The sequence below is a fragment of the Mesocricetus auratus genome, unplaced genomic scaffold (genome assembly GCF_017639785.1).
Source record: "Mesocricetus auratus isolate SY011 unplaced genomic scaffold, BCM_Maur_2.0 Super-Scaffold_100676, whole genome shotgun sequence".
Lineage (NCBI taxonomy): Eukaryota > Metazoa > Chordata > Mammalia > Rodentia > Cricetidae > Mesocricetus > Mesocricetus auratus.
In genome coordinates, this window is record NW_024429266.1 from 99,688,881 (window position 1) to 99,715,627 (window position 26,747).

At 39.7% G+C, this 26,747-nt stretch overlaps 1 protein-coding gene and 1 pseudogene across 2 annotated transcripts in view; both read left to right on the forward strand.

Moving 5' to 3' along the window:
* LOC101829824 (zinc finger protein 883) overlaps positions 1–20,441 on the forward strand; it is a 30,921-nt gene extending 10,480 nt beyond the window's left edge. Inside the window, exons 2-5 of one of the 2 annotated variants that reach the window (XM_040737930.1) lie at positions 10,564–10,817; positions 15,536–15,662; positions 15,861–15,918; positions 17,229–20,441. In XM_040737930.1, coding sequence (XP_040593864.1) covers positions 15,629–15,662; positions 15,861–15,918; positions 17,229–19,197 — 2,061 coding nt within the window. In that variant the 5' untranslated portion in view covers positions 10,564–10,817; positions 15,536–15,628 and the 3' untranslated portion in view covers positions 19,198–20,441. The remainder of the gene's footprint in view (positions 1–10,563; positions 10,818–15,535; positions 15,663–15,860; positions 15,919–17,228) is intronic. The other variant, XM_013121405.3, reaches the window with a different exon arrangement.
* Positions 20,442–21,970: 1,529 nt separating this feature from the next.
* On the forward strand, positions 21,971–22,730 carry LOC106022061 (annotated as a pseudogene).
* The last annotated feature ends 4,017 nt before the right edge of the window (positions 22,731–26,747 follow it).

Genomic DNA, 26,747 nt, shown 5'->3' on the forward strand with positions numbered 1-26,747 from the left:
ACTGACATCAGTGTCTTGGTGGAAAGGGGGAGTACTGAGTAGCCCCGAATGGCTTTGGATTCTCAGAAGAGCAGCTTCCTCAAGTGTGCTGGCTGTACCGGTTTACACCAGCACTTCCCTACAATGTTTCCTTAGTCAAGGCAGAGGAGGCAGAGTGAGAACTGTTAGTCATTCAGAGACCTTAGTACTAAAGGGAATAAACCTTGTGATCAGTATCATGGTAGTCACACCATGCTGCCCCTGCTGCCTTCTTAGGCCTTGTGGTACAGAGGGGACAGATTTGTGTGACTGTGTGTTCTCAGGGCAGCTGTCAGGACAGCTGGAAACATCAGAAGCACAGAATGATCACTGTACCTTGGGCTTCTGGATTCCTGTGTGGCAGCATTGGGACATTAGCTGCTTTGGGGGTATGCAGAGTCCCCGACTAAAGATTTTCCTGGTGATAGGTGACCCAGTGGTTGATTAGTGGCCATCCCCAGGTGCACCTGAAGTGTGCACCCCTCAGGCAGTCTTGAGCCGAGTGTCCCCGACTCTTCTGCCCTCCACATCCTTGGGTGACTCCTTGCCATGAAACTGCCCCTGCCCAGATTCTAAGGAGCTGCTGGGTTGATGCCGCTGAGTGCAGACTGTGCTGTGAAGGGTCTCACGTGCTCTGTGCAGTTTCCCTTCTCCTACTTCTGTTTGTGCTCAAGTAGATCGAGTCCCCTCATCACCTTTGATTTACTTCCTCTGTCCTCCGCTCCCTTGCCCCAGCTGGTGTCCCTCGGAGTTGAGTCCTGTGACTGCTGGGGTTAGAAAAGTTTCCCCCATCCAATATGTTTTTGTTTTTGTGTTTGTTTGTTTTGAGACAGGGTTTCTCTGTGACTTTGGAGACTGTTCTGGAACTAGCTCTTGTAGACCAGGCTGGTCTAGAACTCACAGAGATCCACCTGCCTCTGCCTCCGGAGTGCTGGGATCAAAGGTGTGCGCCACCAACTCCCGGCCCAATATGGTTTTACATATGTCTCAATCTCCCTCCCTCGTTTCTTTTTTTCAAAAGGTGATGTGGAGCAATTTTTTCTTCTTTTCCCAATTACAGTTGTTCAAAATTTCCAGTCTCAAGAAAGGAAGAAATTTCAATTGCATCATATTTTATTTGTTTACAGTAATTTTGGGGCATTGGTCAAAATTGGAATTTTGCAAAGTTTTCTAAACTTTGCTGAGTGTAAAAGAGACTTGCAAGAGGGCTTCCTGTAATTGAAATTGTACTTCTGTTGCTGCTGCTTGTTTTACTGTAGGCTGATTTAAGTAGAAGGGATTGGGAGTATGAATTCTGTAACGTGTGATTTCTTTGGAAAAATACTAACATTTCATCTCTTTCCTTCAGTCTTCAGTGGGGGGCGGGGGTTGAGACAAGGTTTCTCTGTGGCTTTGGAGCCTGCCCTGTAACCAAGCTGGTCTCAAACTCGGAGATCCGCCTGTCTTAGTCTCCCAAGTGCTGGGATTAAAGGCGTGCTCCACCACCGCCCATCTGGTAGTATAGTTTCTTACCAATGGGAAAGCTTCAGAAAGTTAATATGAGAGAAGGACAGGTATTCTTTCTGTTTGCTGGAAAAAATGTTCTTTATTTGAAAATTGACTTGAATCTGCAGTGCATTCATAGTATTTATTACCGTTGATTTTAAGGCATGTTTAATGTTTAATTTATTGTGATTACATTTTTATTGGTTTGGCTGCAAGGTTTCCCTGTGTATCCCTGGAACTTGCTCTGTGGGTCTCAGAGATCACACCCACTTTTGCCCCGTCTATTTTAGGATTAAAGGCTTCCTTGACCACATCCAGTTTTTTGTTTCTGTTTCTGTTGTGTTTTTTTGAGATGGGTGCCTTTGTGTTCCAGGCGGACTTGGAAGTCACCGTAGAGCTGAGGGAAACCCCAAACTTTGATACTCCAACCAGCTCCATTCTCTTTCCCATTCCTGTTTTGTACATTCCATCCCTCAGTTCGCTCGCCTCTCTCGCCTGCTGCCTGCATTCTACTCTCCCTGGACGTCCACTCCTCCTCACACAGGTCTCATGGGTCCTTTCCTCTCTTTGGTCTATTCAGATGCTCGCTCCAGTTTCGAAACAAATGAAGAAGGAACCTAGGTGTAAGAGAAACTGGCTGTGATTGACTTTGTGGGCTTTGGTTACCTGATTCAGTATTCCCAGCTACACCCATTCCCTGGAATCTTCATATGATATTTTTCCATTGCTGAGTGGGAATCATTGTATTTATGAGCTGCCTCTCCATCATGTGGGCATCAGCTGCTGGCCATCCCGGCTAAGCCTTTTTTCTGGGAGTAGAGCATCTGTGACCACGTGTGTGCATGCATCTGTTGTGGTGTTTCGAGTGTGTTCCGTACAAGCCCAAAGGACTATCTTGGTGAGGCATTTCCAGATTTTTCTTTCTGAGGCAAGATCACACTGATTAGCTTGGTAACTGTAGCACTTTATACCTCCATCAACGGTAAGTATTCACACTTGAAGATATTGGAGGTCTTCAGGTACATAGCATGCATTTAACATGCTTACCAGTATCCTAGCCTTGAAAACATTGTTTATTGTTTTGTTATTGAAGACCAAGAAACCTTTTAGATATACATTTATTGTTGGGGATTCATACATGTAAGGGATGTATTTTAATTCTGTCTCCCCCTTACACCCCTAACACACCCAACTTCTCATGTCATGTGTTTTGTTGTTGTTTTCAACACAGAGGTTCCCTGTGTAACAGCCCTAGCTATCTTGGAGCTATTACTGTAGACCAGGCTGGCCTTGAACTGACAGAGATCTTCCTGCCTCCTGAGTGCTGGGATTAAAGGCATGCACCACCACCACCCAGCTGCTGTGGCTGCTGCCACTGCCTCCTCCTCGTCCTCCTCCTTGGCCTTGTCCTCTTCCTCATCCTTGTCCTCTGCCACTGCTGCCGCCGCCACCACCTCCTCTTCCTCCTCCTCTTCCTCCTCCTCTTCCTCCTCCTGTTCCTCCTCCTATTTCTCCTCCTCCTCTTCCTCCTCTTCCTCCTCTTCCTCTTCCTCTTCCTCTTCCTCTTCTTCTTCTTCTTCTTCTTCCTCTTCTTATTCTTATTCTTATTCTTCTTCCCCACTGAGCTCACTTAGTGTTATTCAGATATATATGGGGTTTCACTAGTGGCTATTTTCATGAATAAAATGACCCCTACCCCAAAGCCATCAGTTGCCAGTATCTTCTTAGCTAGGCTTGGCCCTTTTTTTTTTCTTTGCATTTTGCATTTTTGAGATAGTTTTTGTGTGTGTTTGTGGCCCTGGCTATCCTGTAATTAGCTCTGCACTTGGGTGGCTTCAAAGTCGGAGATCCTCCTGCTTCTGCCTCCTAATGCTGGGATTAGAGGTGGACAACAACGCCCTGCTGGGGCCGCCCTTCTTAAGGACACAACTCCTTCTGCCCAAATTTTTGACTGACATGATCAAAGTGTCAAAATTTACAGAAAAAAATCTCAATAATATAGGAGTATTCAGTACCCTCAGTTTCACCAAATGATGTGCCATTTGGACATAAACAGAACTATCATTAGAATTGACAATATCTTATATGAATGAGCCCTATAGGAGTCTAGAGACCATTTTAAAGGATGCTAGAGATCACATTCTTCTCAGAAGATGAATTTATCTTTTTTGAAAACTGACCATGTACTAAGACCCAAAGTAAGTATCAGCAAATAAAGGGAGAGGGACATAGCTTGCATCCCTCTTGGCCACAATGGAGTAAAGGTGGATATCGTCAACAATGCACACTAGAGAAAGTACACAGACTCAGGGAAAGTAACGATCACACTTCTGGATGACCCTTGGGAAAGGAAGTATTCAAAGGGAATTAGAAATCCTCCAATCTGCATTTCAGTAAACAACAGCAACAGACTGGGACCCTACAGCAGGAAGTGAGATGCCCAGCTGTTGTGACAAGCCAGGTACTTACCTGTCACACTGGGTGATCTGCTCCTTTCAGACCCTGCTCAAGTGCTGGGGATCAGTCCTGACACTTGTTTCCATGTGGAGTCACTGGAGGAAGGAGCTTCCCACTGAGGTCTCCATTTCACATAGGGTTTCTGGAATGCAGTCCTTCTTGCACAAACTGTAATTTCTGAAACCATAGATGTGTGCTGTCACACCTGACTGTCTTCTAAGGGAACTGAATTTTGTATTCTACCAATTTCCCCAGGAAATGTCTGGTTTTTGATGTCCATTTTGTGCAGTTGTAGCTGATGTCCCACTGTCACGTTAAGCATGGTGGTTCCCATGCATCTTGTTCAGGAAAATGTTTGCTTTTCTATCCCAAAGAAGAGCGATGTCTTAACTTATTGCTGTTGTGGTGGCAGAATACGACATTCTGGGTAACACATCCTGTCAGCAAACTACCTGTGAACAAACCGAGTGTTAATAATGTTCTTGCTGAAGGAGAGATGTCAAGCAATTCCTCCAAATGTCCCAAAAACAAACTGAGGCCGGATTCTGTCACGGTTCCCTCTGAGGATTCCAGTGTTGATTCTATTCTTTAAGCCATATAGGATAGGGATTATTTATAGAGAGTTGGTCACACTTCTCTCAGCCAAGTGCACAGGGATGAGAGCTTCCCTGTGGCTACAGAAAGACTCTCCACAGACCGTCTTTGTTCTTCACTACCTCCATATACTCTTTCTCCTCCCCAGACCAGCTAGACCCTCAGGTGAAAATCGTTTGCCTGTCTCCATCACTGCCTTTTGGGTTGTAAATGCATAACACGCTCACCTGTGATAATCTTCTGCAAGGGGGCACTTTGGAACTCCACAAGATGGAGGTTGCTTAGCTTAGAGAGCAGTCACTCATATCCTGACTGAGATTTGTCAAAACAGTCCCTCTAATATTAGGCACATCAATTAAATGCATGATTACAGGCCCAATTTGATAGACTACTGAGGAAAATACTGGTGAATTTTACTCTCTACCTCTGTTAAATGAATAGTGTGAATAAGATATGGAGAGACGACTCAGCCGTTCTCAGCACAGGATTCTCTTCCAGAGGAGCAGGGTGGATTTCCAGTATAAAACCTGAGACTTGGGAGGAGAAAACACCAAGTCCACGATTGTATTATTAAAGGGATTGCCAGTCAGCTGCCTCACACCTGGAATTGTTGAGAGAGCAGCCTCTGCTGGCCTCTTGAAGCCCCTCTTATTGGAGAGCTATGGTATGCAGAGGGCCTAGAGGAATGGAGGTCACACATTGTTAGGAGGATACAATGACAAGGAAAGGAGCAACTGCAAGGATACGTGTGACATGAATAATAAACCCAGAGACAGATACTTGGGTTCAACTTCAAACTGAAGATAAAAGTAAAGCAGCTGCCCTGTACCTCTTACCACTCTCTACCTCAGGTTGGCGCTACTTTTTTGTTTGCTTGTTTTTGGACATGGGCTTTCCCTGTGTAGCTTTGGAGCCTGTCCTGGAATTCCCTTGTACACTAGGATGGCATAGAACTCACTGAGATCCACGTGCCTCTGCCTCCCAAGTGCTGGGATTAAAGGCCTGTCTACCTCAGGCTAAAAGGCTGATTAATGATTAAACCTTAGACTGCAATCCTAGACTTCCACCTCTCCTCAACATGGCTGGAGTGTTATTGCCTGAGACTGACTTTGCTTCTTCCTCGTGTCTCTCTGCTCAGCCGTATCACTCCTGTCTCCACCTCCCTAGTGCTGGAATTAAAGGCGTCTGATCCCAAGTGTGAGATCACCCTTGTGTGAGCTCTTTCTCTTTTAGACTGGATCAATTTCATGTAGCTCTGGGTGGACTTGAACTAATAGAGATCTGTGAGCCATTGTCTTCCCGGTCCTGGGATTAAAAGTGTGTGCTACCACTGCCTGGCTTCTAGGGCTTGTGGCTAGCTTTGCATTCTGAACCATGAGGTAAGTATTATTAAATCATAAAAAATATCACCACAGATATACATCAAGTGAATGGTATTACAGGCAAATAACATCACACCTAAGAAACAGGAACGTATTCTTAATTAAATAGAAAACATATTTAGCAAGGACTTAACATGGGACAAACAGGAACTTATTCTTTGACTAGTATTTAACACAGGACCACAGGATCGTCTTGGCTGCAATAAGAAGCCTTAGCTTGCAAGGACTTAACACAGGACAAACAGGATCTTTGTTGTAGGATCTTGAGAGTCACTGTATCAAGGGTAAATATTAGAACAGAGTAGTTGTGTTCTAGAAGTGCTTAAACTTGGAAGGAATCTTGGTGGAAATCAGTGGTTGCTCTCTGTGCTTATAGAGCTGCTTTTCTGAAGCAGTTTCACAGCCTTTGCATGACTTTGCTCACTGTTTCTGGACCCCTTGGATTCTCATGAACTGCCAATGTCAGGATAAAAGACTAAAGTAGCAGGGCCATGATGCTTTCCTCCAGAAACACATATAAAGGAGATCAGGAAATAGTTTATCCCCCAAAGAAACTGCATGGGATGATCAATAAATATTCCTTCATCTGACTACTGGAAGTTCAGTTCACCAGAGGCTGGAACTTCCTGCTGCTGCACAGGCAGAAAAAATTCATCTTGGTATGACCTCTTGCTTCGACTGACTCATGCAACACGCAACAGTTAGCAAACTTCTTCTTAACTTGCTTAACTGTAAGCAGAACTCTTAACATACAAGGTATATTTTTTCCTGTTTTGGTCTCCTATTAACTTGTTAGGAATTTCTTCTTATTTTGGTATCCCATACAGCACCGCATGGTGGCTTATAATAGTGTGTGAGTCCATCTCCAGGGATACAATACCATCTTTTAGTCTCCTGGGACACCAAGAACACATGTGGTGACTGGATATACATGCAACAAAAGCATATACTCAAGAAAAAGATATACAAGTCTTATTGTACATGTGAGTGACATTATTGCTGTAGTGAATATTATGGTGTTGAAGGAATTAGTTCATGACCCTGGAAGCAATAGCGGGCATGATGAAGTCCCAAGGTTAATCATTTCCTGTCTCTGCATCATCACTTGAATGACCATTGTGGGTTCTGTCTTAGCAGTCAGAGGGATCCTGGTAATTGGGAGTACTTAATCTAGTGAATGGAGGCAAAGAAAACCGTATCAAAGTCAAGGGTTGATTTTTATAACTCTGAATCCTCAGAGAAGCACTCCTGTCTATTTTATCCATCCATTGAGGAAGTGTATCCCATTGGTGGTGTGTTTTATTTCTTGGCAGTAAATAGACACAATGAAAGATGAAGTGTGGGGGAGACATGGACTTGTGCCTCCTCCCCTGTCATTGCTGTTTCCTATCAAGCCCTGTGTGCGGTTCCTGTGCTTGAGTCTTCCTGAGTCTGCTCCTACTTTAAAGTCCTGAATTTGTCCTTTAGGGTATGAGTTTGGGACGTACAGAGCGACTTAAGCCACCACTTTGTGGAAAAGGTGGGGGATACTGTGTGTGCCAGGAAGGGAGTGAGTGCCCCTAAAATTTCAGAGTATGTTGTTTTACAATGCAGTGAAATCCAAAATAGAATAGGCTCATTCCAGAATGCCATAATAATGTATTAAGGTGTTTGCTTTTTCCTTTTTACTGAATGATTTTATTGGTTGCTTGTTGTCTGGTTTGGTTTTTTGAGGCAGGATTTCTTTGGAATTGGCTGTCCTTGAACTTTCTCTGGACCAGGCTAGCCCCCAATTGAATGGTCTTCCTCCTCTGTCTCAGGACTGCATAAATTAGGAATGCCTGCCACCATGCCCAGTTTATGTCTCTCAATTATATATACTTTACCTTTTTTGTGAATGTTTTTTGAGTCTGGTAAGAAGGAAAATATAACTACAACTATGAAATCTTCAAATCCATCAGAGACCCAAGAAGGAAATAATATTACTTGAGTAAGCCAGAAGTGCAGACAAGCTACTTCCAAAAAATGTGAGAAATGACAGAAACAGCCAGCTGCCTGAACAGAACTTCTGCAGTGGGGGGCGTCCATCTTCAGCCTAAAGGCCCTGCATATCTGACAGACTTTTCTATGAAGCAGAATATTCTTAAGGGCTGTCCTACGTGTCTTGGCAGAATTTGGCAGTCCTTCCTTCTGTGTCCTCCCTGTCCAGTTGGCCCAGCACACTGTCAGCAGTTGAGTTAAACACATTTTCTTTCTCAGTGGCTAACCTTTGTCACAAAGAAAGTCGTCTCCATGTGGAGTTTTTCTAATGCTATCTTCTTCTCTGAAGTAGACTGGCGCTGCCAGGAGCAAACATGTGTCATTGTCATAAAAAAGAAAAGAACCTATACTGTTGAAACATCTTAAATGCCATATTCTGTAGATCTTTGAAGTAATTAAAGATGACCTTACTATCTAAAATAGATCTGTTTGACCTTGAAAACATATTTAATATGACTACTAGTTTGATTTTAATAGGTGAATAATTCCTAACCTGTATTTGCTTATTATCCTAAATAGTTGGTGATAGTAACTTTCAGGGGCTAAAATTTGCATGACATTCTTAAAGGAAATGCATCGGTATAATACCATCAACAATTTTAGAAATGCACGTATAAGCCAGGCGTTGGTGGCACACACCTTTAATCCCAGCACTCAGGAGGCAGAGGTGGGCAGATCTCTGTGAGTTCGAGGCCAGCTTGGTCTACCGAGCAAGTTCCAGGACAGCCTACAAAACAATACAGAGAAACCCTGTCTCGAAATCCAAAAAAAAAAAAAAAAAAAAAAAAAAAGAAATGCAAGTATAGTATGTTCTAACAAAAATAATCTCAATTTTGTATCAATATACAAATAATCCAAGCCGATGTAAAATATTTAAAATTGGTAGTTGCTTTTTTTAGTTTAAAAGTAGATCCAGCCGGGCGGTGGTGGCGCACACCTTTGATCCCAGCACTCGGGAGGCAGAGGTGGGCAGATCTCTGTGAGTTTGAGACCAGCCTGGTCTACAAGAGCTAGTTCCAGGACAGCCTCCAAAAGTCACAGAGAAACCCTGTCTCAAACCCCCTTCCCCCCCAAAAAGTAGATCCGGTAATGTACCTCTTTTATATTTGTGTATCTCCCCCTTTTTAGAGTAGATTTAATAATCTACTTTTATATCCTGTCATACCTATATTCACCTGTTTTCTTTTCAAAACAAGAACTCTGAGTCTAATCTCCTTTATTCACTTTTTTCCCCCTGACCATTATCAATAACAACTTGTAGCCAATCACCCTAAATAAATACAAATATCCATAACTCCTTGAATGACCAAAAACCACCCACCCCACCTCTTGGGAATGTGGGTGTCATATTCTTAAATTTACTTCCTGCTGTCTGGGGTTGATGGCATCTTTAGGGGGATCCTGAAAAGGAAACTTTGGATTAATTGTCAAGTCCTGAAGATGTACCTGTATCATGTATGGTCCAGTCTCTGAGTAATGGGAAAGTGCAGGGCTTGTCTCAAGTCCTGACTCAAGTAGTCTGTGAGGTTGGATCATCTCAGTTAGCCACCTCGAAATTGTTGTGATCTGTTAGCAGTCAAAGCCGATATTTAGGTGGTACTTTTTCAGCTTAATCGTATTATCGTAGTCCTGATGGAATTGTTATTGGGCCCCATCCTTCTTTTGGAGGCTTCAATGGTCACTGTTACATATGTTCATGGTTCACTGCAGAAAATTTAATCATTTTAAATATCATATGCAGCAGATCTTAAAGAGTTTAAAGGATCAGTATTTGTTATGTACACCCAGAGTACAAAAAATTAGTTCCTAGTTGCCTAATAAAGACTGAAGCCAAAATCATGTACAGGATGTTACATGAAGCCTTTTTTCTAGAATTAATACTCTATATGACCATTAATAAAATGCCAAACTTATAAAATATTTGTATTAATCATAAATTTTTAGATAATATTTATACCTCAAGAAAAGCTTCAAAGACTCAAAACAGAACCAAAGGATTAAGAGATTAGTAGCAATAAAAGATTTTTGTTTTTCTGCTGCCCCATGTCCTGTGGATGTTCTGATATAAACAGAAATTTTTGATTTTACTTTAACAAACATTCTTGCAGTTAGACAAGGAAAGAGCCACATTCCCACGCCAAAGCCAATTTTGATTTTTACTTGGACTAGAACTTCAAAAAGATCATTTGCATTATATGTCTGTAGAGAAAAGCAGAAAGAAACATTTAGGAAATGTTTGAAATTTTATCTTGTTGTAGATGTGATGTATCAATAGGCCAATTTACATTTTTTGGGACTTTTTTTCTGGATGATTTGTGCCTTTTCTTGAGACATCTCATTTGTCCAGTGGATTTCTTAGGTGGATGCCTTCATTCTCCTGAAAAGACAAAATCAAAACTCTTCTCCAACCTTAATTTTGGGGAGGTTCCCTTATGGCAAGTTATATCTACTCAAATGAAAAGTATTTCTTAGTTTTAAAGTTAGTTTCAATTGAAAGGTGTAAGGAGCATGTAAACAGACTGTGAAAACGAAGCTGTAAACAGTCTGGAGGGAGAGATGCGCTTGGAAGGCAACAGGAGTGATAAGTTGATGTGTGTGTGGCTGATAGATAAGCATAGAGGAAAGCTCAGAGGAAACGTATAAAAACCACAAAGGAGGACGCCAGAGCAGAGCACTGAGATGCGCCGAGCGTGAGACGCTGTCCGAGCCGCGAAGCAGACTCTCCTCCACCAACCAACCGAGCGACCCCGTGCCAGATCAAAACGGAGCAGTGAGCCGGAGCCCTGGTGTCCAGTTGGCCACTACACTTTGCTGTGCAAGCAGATCAAGAGGAACAAGAAGACACAAAACCTGAACACGGAGGTACCCACATCACACTCATCTGATCGTGGTATATTTTACCATGGCCCCTAGGATCCTTTTTTATTTGTTAGATGATTATTATGCTTATGCTGATTGGTTAGAAATATAGTTGATGTGAGACATGTGATGTGAGAATATACATAATATTCAAATGAAACTCTGTTGTGTATTTCCTCCCCTCGGTAACCTGAGGGTGTGTTCGAGTCAAAAGGCCATGCTGTTTAATGAACTCTCACCTCTTAATCAATGGTTGTCTCCTGTTCAAATATAATCTTTATCAATTTTGATGGTATCGATAGCATTTTTTCTCCTGCGGAAGGAAAAGCAAAACCCCATCCCCAATGTAACCCATGTCCTGGCTTCCATTTTAAGGTCAGCACAACTTTATAAAGTATACAGGCTGATTTATTCCATACTTTGCTCTTTTATCCAGTATTTCTCCACAGCTGTTGCTCATTTCCTCTTTAGCATACAGAGAATTCAAAGTTAATAACCATTATTCAATCTATTTCTGGGGGACTTTGTGACCCCTTTCTGTTTATTTAGCCTATCTGTTAGACATTGATCTGGTCTTTCTACAGATGCTTAACCTGTAGGAATGTGTGGTATACCTGTGATATATTTTATATTGTGATAATTAAAAAAACTGTTTCATTTTACTAGAGACATAATAAAGGAGCATTGTGAGTCTTAATTTGTAGAGGTATCCAATGATGGTCATAACTTCTAGCAAATGTGTGATTGTAGAATCATCCTTTTCAGAACTCAAAGCAGTTGCCCATTGAAATCCTGAATAGGATTAAATGGTGTGGTGTACATATTTTAATGTTCTAAATTCTATAAATGAAACACATCCATATGCCTGATTTCATTCTTTTGAGTATCCTTTGGGTTACTTTCTGCTAGTAGTGGAGTTTGGTTGTATAAAGAACAAGTAGGATATTTCCTTAGGATTTCCTTCCTCCACTTGTTGCCAAGTGATGAAAAACAATCATCGTTTAAACCTTTGTTATTGCTATGATGTTTTTCATGAAATTCTTGGACCTCTGGCACATTTCCTATCAAGAGCTACTCAATTTCCTCATTGTCTTGAACTACAGTTCCTGGCAGACCCACATGGGATTGTATGTGTGTGATAAACATATATATATATATATATTCTAATTGTATAAATAATAAAGTCAATCCTCTATCACATTATATAAATTCAGCAGTTTAAATATGCAAAGCAACTTTCTGCATGTTGTGAATCAGTAACTATGTTGAGGGCTTCTGTTAAATCATTTAATTCCATAAGAATAGCATATAATTTTGACTTTGGGAAAGAATCATTAGGGTTTTGAGGCACTTTGAGGCATTCTAATTTGTAAACTGCCTTTCTTGATTTGTTTACTTCAGTATAAAATATAGGGTTTCCACATACCGGTGTTCCCATATAATGTGAGAAAGGATTCAGTTTCTTCTTTTTATAAATTGAATTTTCTTAGTTTGGGGATGTTTGTTGTTAATCTCTTCTAAGATTACTCAAGATGTTTGCCAAGGTTCAATTTATGCCCACAATTTGTTAATTTTATCAGTTGTAAAACGTACTGCAATTTCTACATGGTCTGTTCCTGCTAACTTTCAAACTCTCAATTTGCCTTTTAGAATCAACTTAGAGATATTCCCCACATAAGTTTTTATTCTGTTTATGAGGAAAAAAATATCCATTCTAAACTAATATCCTCCCTCTATATTAATATTCCTGTAGGAGAATGCTTAGATGGTAAAATAACCAAAATGCAATCAAGTTTTGGATCCCAAAAGGATCCAAATGTGCATATTGTAATTTCTTTTCCACCACAGGTAATTCTCTCTCTGTTTCAGCTGAAAATTCCCTGGGAATATTTAAGTCCTTGTCACCATCTCTGGTTTGGTTTAAATTAATCAGTTGATCAAGTTTTATCTCAATAATGTGCCGTAGATGGGAAACGTTTCCCAGCAATCTTTGAAAGTCATTAAGAGTCAGCAATTGATCTCTCCTAATTTGTACCTTTTGAGGTCTAATTTTCTGTACAACTATTTTATGTCCTTAATAAATATTTCTTCAGGAACAATGTGTAATCCATAGCACATAATTTTATTTTTTACCTCTTTAAACATTGTTTCTAAATTGCCTACACTTGAGTCAGCTAGTAAAATGTTGTCCATATATGGTAAACTATAGATTGAGGAAATTTCTTGTATGTTATTTCCAGTGGGTGACTTATAAAATATTGGCACAGCATGAGGCTATTTAACTTTCTTGTGAGAGAATCATCCATTGGTATCTCTTAGCAGGCTGAGAATTATTATAAGTAGGCACTATAGACACAAATTATTTCTTGTAATGGTACAGCAAGAAAACAACAACCTTTTAAATCAATAACTGTAAGAGGCATCCCTTTAGATAATAAAGAAGGTAAAAGAATTCCAGACTGTAGTGAGCCCATGGCCTGAGTCACCTGATTAACAGTTCTTATCTGTTACCATTTTCCAGATTTCTTTTTAATAACAAATACAAGAGAATTTCAAGGGCTGGTTAATTCTTCAATACATTGAGCATTTAGCTGACTCTCTTCTAAGGCCTGCAGTTTCTCTATTGTTAAAGGTCATTGCTTAACCCATACAGGCTTGTCCATCAACCACTCAATGGTAGGGCTGTTGGTGCCTTTGAAGGATCAGCAGCTTTTGTGCCCTATTCTTGTACAACCTGAATGGTCGTTGACAGTTCTTTGTAATACCTTCTAATATTTTCCTGAGAAACATATATTAATATGTGGTTTGTTTCTGAGACTGGAGGAATGTTAATCTGAGTATTCCATTGATGTAACAAATTATGTCTCCATAAGTTCGTTATAAGGCTTTAATTTTCTTCTCTGTCCTTCTGGCTCTATACATTCAATCTGCCTCACACTCTGTTTTACTTGAAGATAAAGTTCCAGTCCCTAAAAGGTGAACATTTACCTCTTGATACTGGTGAATACTGGTGATCCTGGTGAAATTGTGACATCTACATCTATGTCTATAAGGCCTTCACTGACAATGTCAGTTATCTGTATTTTTAATTTTGGTCTTTGTTTATTTATAGATGTTTGCTGAGTATTTTGTTCTTTCCTCTATAGCTTTTCCATCATCCAGAGCACTGTAGTTTCTTATAATAGGTATTAGGTTCTTTTATTGGTTTGTGAAGGAGTTTCATCCACTGTTACAAGAAATTACTGAATAGAATTTGCATGACATCCTGGAGGAAGCTCCTCAAGGTATTACCCAATGGCATATGGTTACCTTGACTGTCATTTGTTGACCTATATTCACTTGTACAATGCCTGCCTTTGCTACACCATCTGTATACTCCAGAAGGGAGACACATTCTGCTTGAATTTATGTTTAGAAAATCATTGTTTCTAGAAATGCCCTGCTTACAAACCCTTTTTTTAAGTGACTCTGACTACCACATTGGAAACACTTGACATTTTGATTTTTCTTCAAACCTCTGGAAATCACCTCTTCTATCAATGTATCATCGTGGTCATGAGATTGAATACTGATTGTATCTCAGATCCATTCCTCCAAGGGTGCTAATCATGTCTTTAGTGGCATATTTACCCTGTTGCATTTGAATTAGCATTTTCAAAAGCCAGAGATTCAATTATTATTCGTTTAGCTTTGGAATCTTGTATCATTCTATTTTCTCCTGAAGTCAGGTGTTGAAAGAAATCTGTAAAAGTTTCCTTTGGGCTCCACATTACTTTAGTAAATGACTCAATTTCCTTTCCCACGTCTCAAATTCTATCCCAAACATTCAAAGCTGCTGTGTGGCATAAATCCAGGATGTACATGGTCAGCATATCGAGATTGCCTTTGTACATCAGCATAATCTTGCTCTCCAGGAACTGGTCTTTGGAGATTTCCATCCCTCTATCCCTACTTTGTTGTTCCATTGTCTTAACCTCATCTTCCCACCAGGTCTTCCATTATAACTGAAGACAAGGCTCCAAACAGCTTTAACCAAGTCTCGTAGCCTCTAGGGATAATTCTATTGTGAGTTGATCATGAGTTTAACATGTGCTTCACAAAGTGTGAATGCTCTTAAGCACTGAGCTGTCTCTTCAGTCTGTATATGTATCACTTCTATTAGGCTATTCATCTGTCATAAATGAACCAGAAAACTGACTGTAGGCAGGAGATTATTTTATATCACTTTTGAAGGGTATGTACTGTTCACAAATGCAGACCTGTGAAGCTGCTAGCCACAGTGCACACAATTATGAAGAGAATAATGGGTGATTGTATGTCTTAGGTTTCCTTTTCCACTATCACAACTCTTACAGAGTTCACAAAATGTGGACTCTCAAGTTGGAGTGTGTATTTGAATATGTTCCAGGTCTATGCCTGTCTGTTTCCCACCATGAAAATCATTGACTAACCCTCTAAAAGTGTAAGCAGTGTCCCCCAAGGTGCTTTCTTTTATAATAGTTGCTTGGTCATGATGTTTCCTAAGGGCAGTTGAGTAGTAATTGATAGAATAGGTCTCCTTTATTACATCAAGTAATCAAGATAACATCCCACAGATATTCTTCAGTCACTCCTATTTACATGGTAATTTAGACGTGGTTTCAGGAAATTATATGCTAGATGATTCTGTTTCCTATTAGTCTGGCAGTTCAAACTAACTTTCCTGATATGTGCACCCTTAGGAGAAAGTGGTCTTTGAGGATGTGGCTGTGAACTTCACCTCAGGAGAGTGGGCTTTGTTGGATTCAAGTCAGAAGAAACTCTACAGAGATGTGATGAAGGAGACATATTTGAACCTGATCTTCATAGGTAAAATCCCAACATTTTTTCATTGTTTATTTAGTCTGAGAATATCTCTTTCTTGTGTATGTGTGTACTGTTGATATTTGAATTCTTGGAGGGAATATATGGCAATATAGTGTGAAAACCATGTCAAACGAGCTAGGGTATAATACTTTTATGTTGAATATAAATATGTCATACTCTTTTCTCTGGATTTTCTTCTAGAAAAAGCAGTAGAAAAAAATATTGGAGAGGACTGCAAACACCTCATCAGAAACACACGGTAATTCACATTCAAAAGAAAGGAATTGATCTTATATATTTGCAAATCATAGAACAACTAAGTGCCTATCAAAATGTCTAAAGAAAACAAAGTGAACTATAATCTCTAAATAAATTTCTGTAATAGAGCATTGAATTGTGCCATTCAGTATTTGAGTATCTCATCTTTGTAACATATTAAGATCACACATGTGTCATGCAACATTAACTTCTGAAAGAGCTTTATCAGTGGTTTATTACACACAAACGTCAAAATTATTTGCTATGACAATAAAAAAAAACAACTCTGGGGTGGAGCACATTTTTTCTTACACAACCTTGTCACAGTCCCATCATAAAGGAAGTCAGGACAGGAAGTAAAGTTGGGAAGAACCTGTAGGCAGGAACTGATGCAGAGGTGATGGAGAAATGCTGTTCACCAGTGTGCTCCTCATCCCTGACTCAGCTGCCTGCCTGATAAAAACCTTGCCCACCTGTCTAGGGGGATGCCACACGCAGGAGGCTGACGCATACCTTCTCAATCACTGATCAAGCCTAATGTCACCTGAAAAAGCCATCGACTCCTTTCTGTTTCCCTCTCTCAGTTGTGTGTCCTTGTTAGTGTCGCCTCCACCAAAGTAACCAGAAGGTACTCTTCCTGTACAGCTCATGCCCTCTTGCCCAAGGTCACAATGTAGTGTGGGCATCCTTCACCAATCAGGAATGTAATAATGCTCCCTCAGTCTTATTTACAAGTGAATCTGAGTCGTTTTCTCCTTTGAGGGAACCCATTCTCTGATGTCCCTAGATGCATGCAGTGGATAACTAATGAACCAACACTGTCTTAGAATTTTGCATGTCAAAATGCCACAGTGTTTCACCACCTTATTTGATTGTACTTATTGTCTCCTAACAGCAGAACAGCCTTCATGTTCAATCCTCTTATGCATATTAGTTATTTTCTACTTGTAAATATGTATCTATGTTTGTATACCACTCTTATGATAAAAATTTTTCTAAAAGGCAAAGGATCCTTGAGAGCATGAGTAACAGGAACTGGTGTGCCCTCCACATGAGTGCTGGTCACCAAAACTGAACTACTGAAGAGCAAAAATGATTTTACCCTCCAAATGTGTGATACAACTCCTTCATCTTTCTAATAGAAATAAAGTCAATACTCTACTTCTTTACATATGACAGGCTCTTTACATGTGGTCCATATTGTCCTTCACAGTGACTGTTGCCTCTGGGAAAGTATACTTTCAGTGGTCCACAAAAGCCAACCCCCAACATTTCCCTTGGCTACAGTAATTCTCTTCTCATTTTTTGCAGAACTCAAGCGATTGATAAAGACTGTGGATATGCATGTGACCATGATTGTGATAAAAATCAGGAACATATTACTGAGAATATCATCATTAAACACATGCATCCTGGAATAAGAGTATGGAAAAGCCCATTGTGTGTTAGAAACATCATAGGTCATTCATCCTCACCTGGGTACATTAGAGCCCAGACTACATGGGCACCGTCTGTATGGAAGAAAGCTATAGCACGAGCTTTTTCACATCAGGAACATTGGAATGATGTCCGTCATTCTGAGTCACTTCAGGTACTTGAAATTTCACCCAAGGAGAAACCCTGTGAGAGTCAAGAATATAATGAAGCCTGTAGGGGTCTCAGCTTGGTTCAGCCTCAGGAGAGAACTCACACTGGAGTTACACTCAATGACAATGACTTAAGGGGAAACACATATATTCAGAATGATGAAGGAATCCATAAAGAAATGAAACAGTTTGTATACAAGCTCTGTGATGAGTCCTTCATTGATTCCAGTGACCTTTACAACCATGAAAATAGTCATATTAGACAGAAAAGGTACAATAGTAGGCAATGTGGCAAAACATTTAAAAATGCAAAATGTTTTGAGAAGCATAAAGTAACTCATACAAAAGAGAAACCTTATGTTTGTAAGAATTGTGAAAAAACCTTTACATGCTTCAGTCATCTGAAGAAACATGTAAGGATTCACACTGGAGAGAAGCCTTACGTTTGTAAGAACTGTCAAAAAACGTTTACACACTCCAGTCATCTGAACAGACATGAAAGGACTCACACTGGAGAGAAGCCTTATGTGTGTAGACATTGTGGAAAAGCATTTAACCGCTCCAGTCATCTGAACATACATGAAAATATTCACAATGGAGAGAAGCCTTATGCGTGTAGGCATTGTGGAAAAGCTTTTAACTACTCCAGTGCTCTGAATGTTCATGAAAGGATCCACAGTGGCGAGAAACCACATGCTTGTAGGCATTGTGGAAAAACTTTTAACTACTCCAGTACTCTGAATGTTCATGAAAGGATTCACACTGGAGAGAAGCCTTATGCTTGTAGGCATTGTGGAAAAGCCTTCATCACCTCCAGTCATCTGAATAGACATGAAAGGATTCACAGTGGAGAGAAGCCTTATGCTTGTAGGCATTGTGGAAGAGCATTTACCACTGCCAGTCATCTGAACAGACATGAAAGGATTCACAGTGGAGAGAAGCATTATTCTTGTAAGCATTGTGGAAAATCGTTTAACTGCTCTAGTCTTCTGAACAGACATGAAAGGGTTCACAATGGAGAGAAGCCCTATGCTTGTAGGCATTGTGGAAAAGCATTTAACTGCTCTAGTTTTCTGAACAGACATGAAAGGGTTCACAGTGGAGAGAAGCCTTATGTTTGTAGGCATTGTGGAAAAGCTTTTAGCACCTCCAGTCGTCTGAACAGACATGAAAGGATTCATAGTGGAGAGAAGCCTTATTCTTGTAGACACTGTGGAAAAGCATTTACCACCTCGAGTCATCTGAACAGGCATGAAAGGATTCACAATGGAGAGAAGCCTTATGCATGTAAGCATTGTGGAAAAACCTTCAGTGACTCCACTAGTCATAAGAAACATGAAAGAAATCACACTGGAGAGAAGCCTTATGCTTGTAAATATTGCGGAAAAGCCTTCAGGGACTCCAGTACTCATAAGAATCATGAAAGGCTTCACACTGGATTGAAACCTTATGCTTGCAGGTATTGTGGAAAAGCCTTCAGTCAGTACAATGGCCGTAAGTATCATGAAAGGACTCACACTGAACAGAAGCCTTATGCATGCAGGCATTGTGGAAAAGCCTTCAGTGACATCAGTAGTTATGAGAAACATGAAAGAAGGCACACTGGAGAGAAGCCTTATGCATGTAAGCATTGTGAAAAAGCCTTCAGCCTGTCCAGTAGTCTTAAGAATCATGAAAGGATTCACACTAAATAGAACATTACGTAAAAACATTTACCCCTTTCACATCCTAACTTGAATGAAAAAAATCACAGGAGAGAAACAATTGTTATATAAAGTGTGTGGGGAGTTCCTTCAGTCTAGTGATCTTTGCAAGTATCAAAAAGTTCACTCCAGAGAGAGGGATTATTCATGTAAGCATTTTAGAAAAGCCTTCAGTGACTCCAGTAGTCATCACAGACATGGAAAGTGTCACACCGGAGAGAAGTCTTATGCTTTTAAGCATTGTAGAAAAGCTTTCAGGCACTCTGATAACAGCAGACATGAAATGCTTCACTCTAGTCAGTAGCCTAATGCTAGGTAGCTTTTGGAAAAGCCTTCCATAGTTCCAACTGACACAAGACCAGTAAAAATATTCACTCTGGATGTAAAGTCTTTCCTTGTAAGAATTTGAGAAACTTTTTCTTTGCTTTTGTGATTTTATCAAGGATAAAAGACCCCACACTAGTGAGCAACCTTTTCAATGCCAGCATTGTGGAAAAGCCTTGGCCACTTCAAATTTCTGTAACCCTCATGTAAGAATTTACATTGGAAAGAAGTATAATGCAAGTGTGCAAAAGCCTTCACCAGTTCCTGGTTCCAGAATGTTCTCAAGAATCCATCCTACAGACAGACCTTACATGGGTATGCATTCACAAAATGTTTTAGCAGCAACAGTTCCTATCATACTCAAAAATGTATTTCACTGGTGAAAGCCTTTATGTTTGGAATAAATGTGGGAAAATCTTCAAAGTGTTTAAAATAGATTCAGTTTGAAGTTATTGTAACTTTCAACATAGTATTCCTGATTTTTTGTGTCCCACATCCCTGGATAATGATCTCACAGTGAAAAGCGTAGTATATATAACTTGCAGTACCATTAACTGTGACAATGCATTTGTCAAATTGCTTCTATCGTGAGGTATGAGAGATGAATGTAAGTGGACCGTGAGATGCATCAGCTAGTAATGGTTTATTGCCAGAAACCATGATTCTCTCAGTTCCCTTTCTGGATCTTACATGGTGGCACTAGAGAACCAATCCCTGAAAGAGGTCTTCTGACAGTCACTCCCACACTTTCAATTGAACACACACACAGAAATACAAATGAGTAAATGATAATATGTTTGTCATAGAGGAGACTTAACTAACAAACACAGTATTTTAATGTGGAAAGAAACATTGTTTGATTCAATATTTTACTCTATAAAGGATTAAAATCACTACAGTATGTGTAATAATGCCTGACTGGTTTTTGGTTTGTTTTTCTGTCTTTGTTTATTCTTTGGCCTTTACTTTGTCTCTGGTAGTAGCTTGGAAAACAGTTGTAGCAATGTTCCACATGAGAATGGCCCAATAAGCTTTTTGAAACTTGGTTCCATTGGTGGACACAGTGAGGATTACTAAGAGGTATGGTATTCTGGTGAATACATGTTCTTCTAGGTAAGTTTGATATTTGGAAAAACACTAGTATTTGTAGTATATTCTCCCTGCTTCCTGATTGTAGATTATCATACAAGCTTCTAGTTGTTTCAGGCAGTTACAGAGGCTCCAACTCTCTGTAACTACAATTCCAATGTAACATTTCCATTTCAAAGTTGCCTTGCCCATTGTGTTTGTTTGCAGCTATAGAAAAGACACTCATAAGCACCTTGGGACTTTCAGAGGAGCCAAATCCAGTCAAAAGAAATTATCATTGCAAAGTAATGAAAAGATTGGTTGTTATTTAATGCTAATTAATCCAGAGCCTCCATAGTGCTTGCCATGGTTTCCTTCAGTGATGCTTTGTGACCAGGAAATATAAGTCAAATTAACCCTTTCTTTGCCTCGGTTGCTTTTGGTCATACTATACATCACTGCAACAAAAACCATAGTAAAACACATAAGATGTCACAGACATATACTGCATGGCATAGTTGTGAGAGACGTGAATGCCAGGCCTTCTCCTGCCCACCTTTCCCTATTGGAGTTACCTAATCCTTGAGCCCCATACCATCCCACCACTGAATCCCCCAGAGAGACCTAGAGACAGACCGGACCATCCAGTGACTGCCACCATTTGAGTCTTGGACCGACCTACACCAACCGGAGAGAACCCACCTATACCTCCTGGAAAAATGGATAAGAAGACTGCAGTATGACAACACATTCAACAACCAAAAGACTAATATGACACCAACAGAGTCTAGGGATTCTACACCAGCAAGACCTGAACATCCCAATGCAGATGAAGCAAAAGAGAATGACCTTAAAAACAACTTTGTGAAGATGATAGAGGCCCTCAAAGAGGAAATGAGAAAATTCCTTAAAGAAATGGAAGAAAAAAAAATGGAGGAAAAGACAAACCAAAAAAAAAAAAAAAAACAACAAAACAAAACAAAAAAAAACAAAGAATCCATAAATCTCTTAAGGAAAGCCAAGAAAAAAAAGCAATCAAACACATGAAGGAAACATTTGAAACAGTTCCCAACCTGAAATAGAAACAATAAAGAAAACACAAACTGAGGGAATGCTGTAAATGCGAAATCTGGGTAAAAAGTCCCCTTGCTACTTAATCAAAAATCCTAACACACAGAATAAAGAAAGAATATTTAGAGCAGTTAAGGAAAAATACCAAGTAACCTATAAAGGCAGACCTATCAAAATTACACCTGACTTCTCAGAAGGTCCTGGAGAGATTTCTGCAAACACTAAGAGACCATGAATGCCAGCCCAGACTACTATACCCAGCAAAGCTTTCAATCAATACAGTGGAGAAAACAAGACATTCCATGACAAAACCAGATTAATAAATACATATCCACAAATCAGTTCTACAGGAAGTACTGGAAGGAAAACTCCAAGTCAAGGAAGTTACACTAATAAAAACATAGTTAACTTTTTTTTTCCCACTCTTCCATGGACGGTGCTTAGAGACACTCAGAATGGCCCAGCGTTTGACATACTGATGGAGGCTTTCCTACAATACAGCCTCTAACAAAATTAGTATGTCTCAAACCCCTGGCAACAGGATTGTTTACCTTTATACCAAGAAGATTGAGAAAGCACCTAAATCCACATGTCATGTGTGTCCAGGCAGACTTTGAGGGATTCGTGCTGTCAAACTGAAAGTTTCTGTGAGGTTGTCTAAGACAAAGAAGCATGTCAGCAGGGCCTATGGTGACTCCATGTGTTCCAAGTGTGTCCATTGAGGAGTAGAATATTGTTGTGAAAGTGTTGAAGGCACAAGCACATAGTCAGAAAGCAAAATAAGTATGCAGCTTTTTTAAATTAAAAAAAAAAAACAGGTAATAGATAATCTCACTTCACCAAAAGCCAAAACGGGAAATCCACACACAATACCACCATCACCACCAAATCCAAAACAAACAAGAATCAACAGTCAATGGACATTAATAGCTGTCAATATCATTGGTCTTATCTTTCCTATAAAAAGATACAGACTATCAGAATGGATACAAAGACAGAATCCATCCTTTTGCTGCATACAACAAACACACCTTAACTTCAAAGATAGACATTACCTCAGAGTAAAGGGTTGGTAAAAGATTTTCAAATCAAGTGGACCTAAGAAACAAGCTGGTGTAGTAATCCCAATATCTAACACATTAGACTTCAAGCTAAAATTAATCAAAAGAGATGAACAAGGTCATTTCATATTCATCACAGGAAAAATCCATCAAGATAAACTCTCAATTCTGAACATCAATGCCCCAAATACAAAGGCACCCACATTTGTAAAAGAAACATTACTAAAACTCAAATCACACATAAAACCCCACACACTTATAGTGGGAGACTTCAACAACCCACTCTCACTCCTGGACAGCACTACCATACAGAAATTTAACAAAGGAATTAACAGAAGTTATGACCCAGTTGGGTTTCACAGACATCAATAGAACATTCCATCCAAACACAGAAGAATACACCTTCTTCTCAGGGTCACATGGACCTTTCTCTAAAATCGGCCACATACTCAGCAACAAAGCAAACCTGAAAAGATACAAAAACTTGGAATTACCCTCTGTATTGGATCACCATGGTTTAAAGTTAGGATTCAACAACACATATTTCAGAAACCCTACAAACTCATGGAAACTGAACAGTGCTCAGTGGCATGACTCCTGGGTCAAGGAAGAAATAAAGAAATTAAAGACTTCCTAGAATTCAATGAAAATGAAGGCACAACATACCCAAATTTATGGGACACTTTGAACACAGTGCTAAGAGGAAAGTCCATAGCACTAAGTGCCACATGAAGAAACTGCTGAATGTCACTTAGAGACTTAACATCCCACCTGAAATTTCTACACAAAAAGAAGCAAACTCACCCAAGAGTAGTAGATGCCAGGAAATAACCAAAGTGAGGGTTGTAATCAGTAAAGTAGAGACAAAGAAAACAATACAAAGAATCAATGAAACAAAGAGTTGGTTCTTGGGGAAAATCAGCAAGATAGTAAAACCTTGTTTCAAACCAAAAGGCAGAGAGAGAATATGCAAATTAACAAAATCAGAAATGAAAAGGAAGACATAACAATGGACACTGAGGAAATACAGAGAATCATCAGGTCATTCTTTGAAAACCTGTACTCTATAAAATTAGAAGATTTAAAGGAAATGGATAATTTTCTGGATAGATAACACCAAAATTAAATCAAGAACAGATAAATGATTTAAATAGACCTATAACCCCTAATGATATAGAAGCAGTCATCAAAAGTCTCCTGACTCAAAAAAACAAAAAAACAAAAACGCAGGGCCAGATGGTTTCAGTGCAGAATTCTATGAGAAATTCAAAGAAGAGCTCATGCCAATACTCCTCAAATTGTTCCACAGAATAGAAACAGAAGGGTCATTGCCAAACTCTTTTTAACAAGGATACAATTATCTGGGTACCCAAATCACACAAAGACACAACTAAGAAAATTACAGACCAGTCTCCCTCAAGAATATTGATGCAAAAATATTCAATAAAATAATGGCAAAATGAATCTAAGAACACATCAGGAAAATCATCCACGATGATCAAGTAGGCTTCATGGTTCAACATGAAAAACCATCAAAGTAATCCACCATATAAACAAACTGCAAAAGGAAAACCATATGATCATCTCACTAGATGCTGAAAAAGCCTTCAGCAGAATCCAACACCCCTTTATGGAAAAGGTCTTGGAGAAAACAGGCATAACAGAAAAATACCTAAACATAATAAAGGCAATATATAGCAAACCAACAGCCAACATCAAACTAAATGGAGAGAAAAATCAATACGATTCCTCTAAAATCAGGAACAAGAAAAGGTTGTTCACTCTCTCCATATCTCTTCAATACTGTACTTTAAGTTCTAGCTAGAGCAATAAGATGACAAAAGGACAGCAAGGGAATACAAATTGGAAAGGAAGAAGCCAAACTTCCACTTTTTGCAGATTGTATATTTTGCATAAGTGAATGGAAAAACTCCACACCTTCAGCAAAGTGGCAGAATACAAGATTAACTAAAAAAATTGATAGCCCTCCTATATGTAGACAATAAATGGGCTGAGAAAAATCAGACTAACACCCCCTTTATAATAGCCACAAACCTATCTAAGAGCATGGGAGATCTTTCCATTTTCTGACAACTTTCTCAATTTCTTTCTTCAAATTTGAAGCTATTGTCATACAGGTCTTTCACTTGTTTGGTTAGAGTTACCCCAAATATTTTATATTATTTGAGGCTATTGTAAATGGTGGTGTTTCTCTGATTTCTTTCTGAGCCCACTTATCATTAGTATTTAGGAGGAGCACTGATTTTTTTCTTTAATTAATCTTTCATCCAGCCACATCTCTGAAAGTGTTTATAAACTATAGGAGACTCCTGGTAAAATTTTTGGAGTCAAATATACTATTATATCATCTGCAAAGAATGAAGTTTTGAATTCTTAGTTTCTAATTTGTACCTCTTGATATCCTTTTGTTGTCTTATTGCTCTAGCTAGAATTTCACGTACTATATTGAGTAAATGTGGAGAGAATGGAGAGTCTTGTCTTGTTCCTGATTTTAGTGGAGTTCATTTGAGTTTCTCTCCATTTAAATTGATGTTGGTTCTTGATTTTCTATATATTACTTTCATTACGTTAAGGTAAGTTCCATGTATGCCTGATCTCTCCAAGACCTTTATCATGGAGAGGTGTTGGATTTTAGCAAAGGCTTTTTCCAGCATCTGTTGTGATGATCATATTTTCTTTCAATTGGTTCATATGGGGGATAGCATTGACAGATTTTCCTATGATGAACCATTCCTACATCTCTGGGATGAGGCCTACTAGATCATGCTTGATGATTTATGTGATGTATTCAGTATTTTATTGAATATTTCTCTGTAGTTCTCATTTCAGTTGAGTCTCTGTGTGGCTTTTGTTTGAGGGTATTTCTGGCCTCATTAAAAGAATTTGGCAATGTTTCTAATTTTTCTATCGTGTGGAACAATTTCAGTACTATTGGTATAAGCTCTTTGAAATTCTGGTAGAATTTTGGGCTAAAACCTTCTTGGAGCAGGGGCTTTTAATGACTGCTACTATTTCCTTAGGGGTTATAGGTCTGTTTAAATTGATTATCTTGTTTTGATTTAATTTTAGTATGTGGTAACGTAGTTATGTCACTTTTGACCTGAAGATCTGTGCCTTTTTCACTGAAACCTGATACCCCCAAACTATCCAGAGTCTGAATAAAGTCCCTTGTCAGAACTAGGGGGAATCTAATCCCCCTGTGAAGGGCCCCCTGACTCACCATCAGTATTCTAGGGCATCCCTTGGTTTCCAAGCCTCTTATCCTTGATCACATTTGCCTAGATCTTAAACAGGCTTCACAGAGGGAGCTCCAACAGTCAGAAACAGAAAACGGAGTACAGAGTTTCCCTGAGGGATTCACAAAGTCACCTGTCAGTTGCCATCTCAAAACTCAGTGGATGATGGTCAAGGTGGGCTTAGGGATCTGGGCAAGTCCCCAAATGTGCCCAAATATCACCCCAATAGATGCAAAGGCAGAGTCTTTGAGTTAACTCTGGTCTCCCTGTCAGTCTGAAGCAGCCGCAGAGCAGGAGAGACGCTCAGCAGCATGAGCTGAGGGCTTTGATGGGGGTAGACAAGGAGGTGCTTCGGGGATTCCACAATGATAGTTACAGATTGTGGTTGCCTCGCGCACAGATTAGGAGATCTGGACTGATCTGATTGATTACTTTGTGACCATGGAAGTTGCAACATTTTAGTCTCAGCAGAAGGCACCTGGAGTTGTTTGTCCATTGTGATTGGCTTCTCCCTGTGGGTGAGGTGTTAAGGGTTTTTCCAGTAACTAGGGCTAATGCCAGGGATAGTCCCATCCCAGTGACTAAGTGGTGTGGGACTGCATCCTGCTGTGGTATTCCTGCTATGGTTGCAGTTCTGCTTATTCCTGGGTCTCTCACTGGGGCAAGAGATTGGAATGTACAGAACAAATTTCAGGGGCTAACTTTAAGGAAAAGGCAGATGGGGAATACTTCGTGTTCCATGAAATGAGTGAGTAGTCTC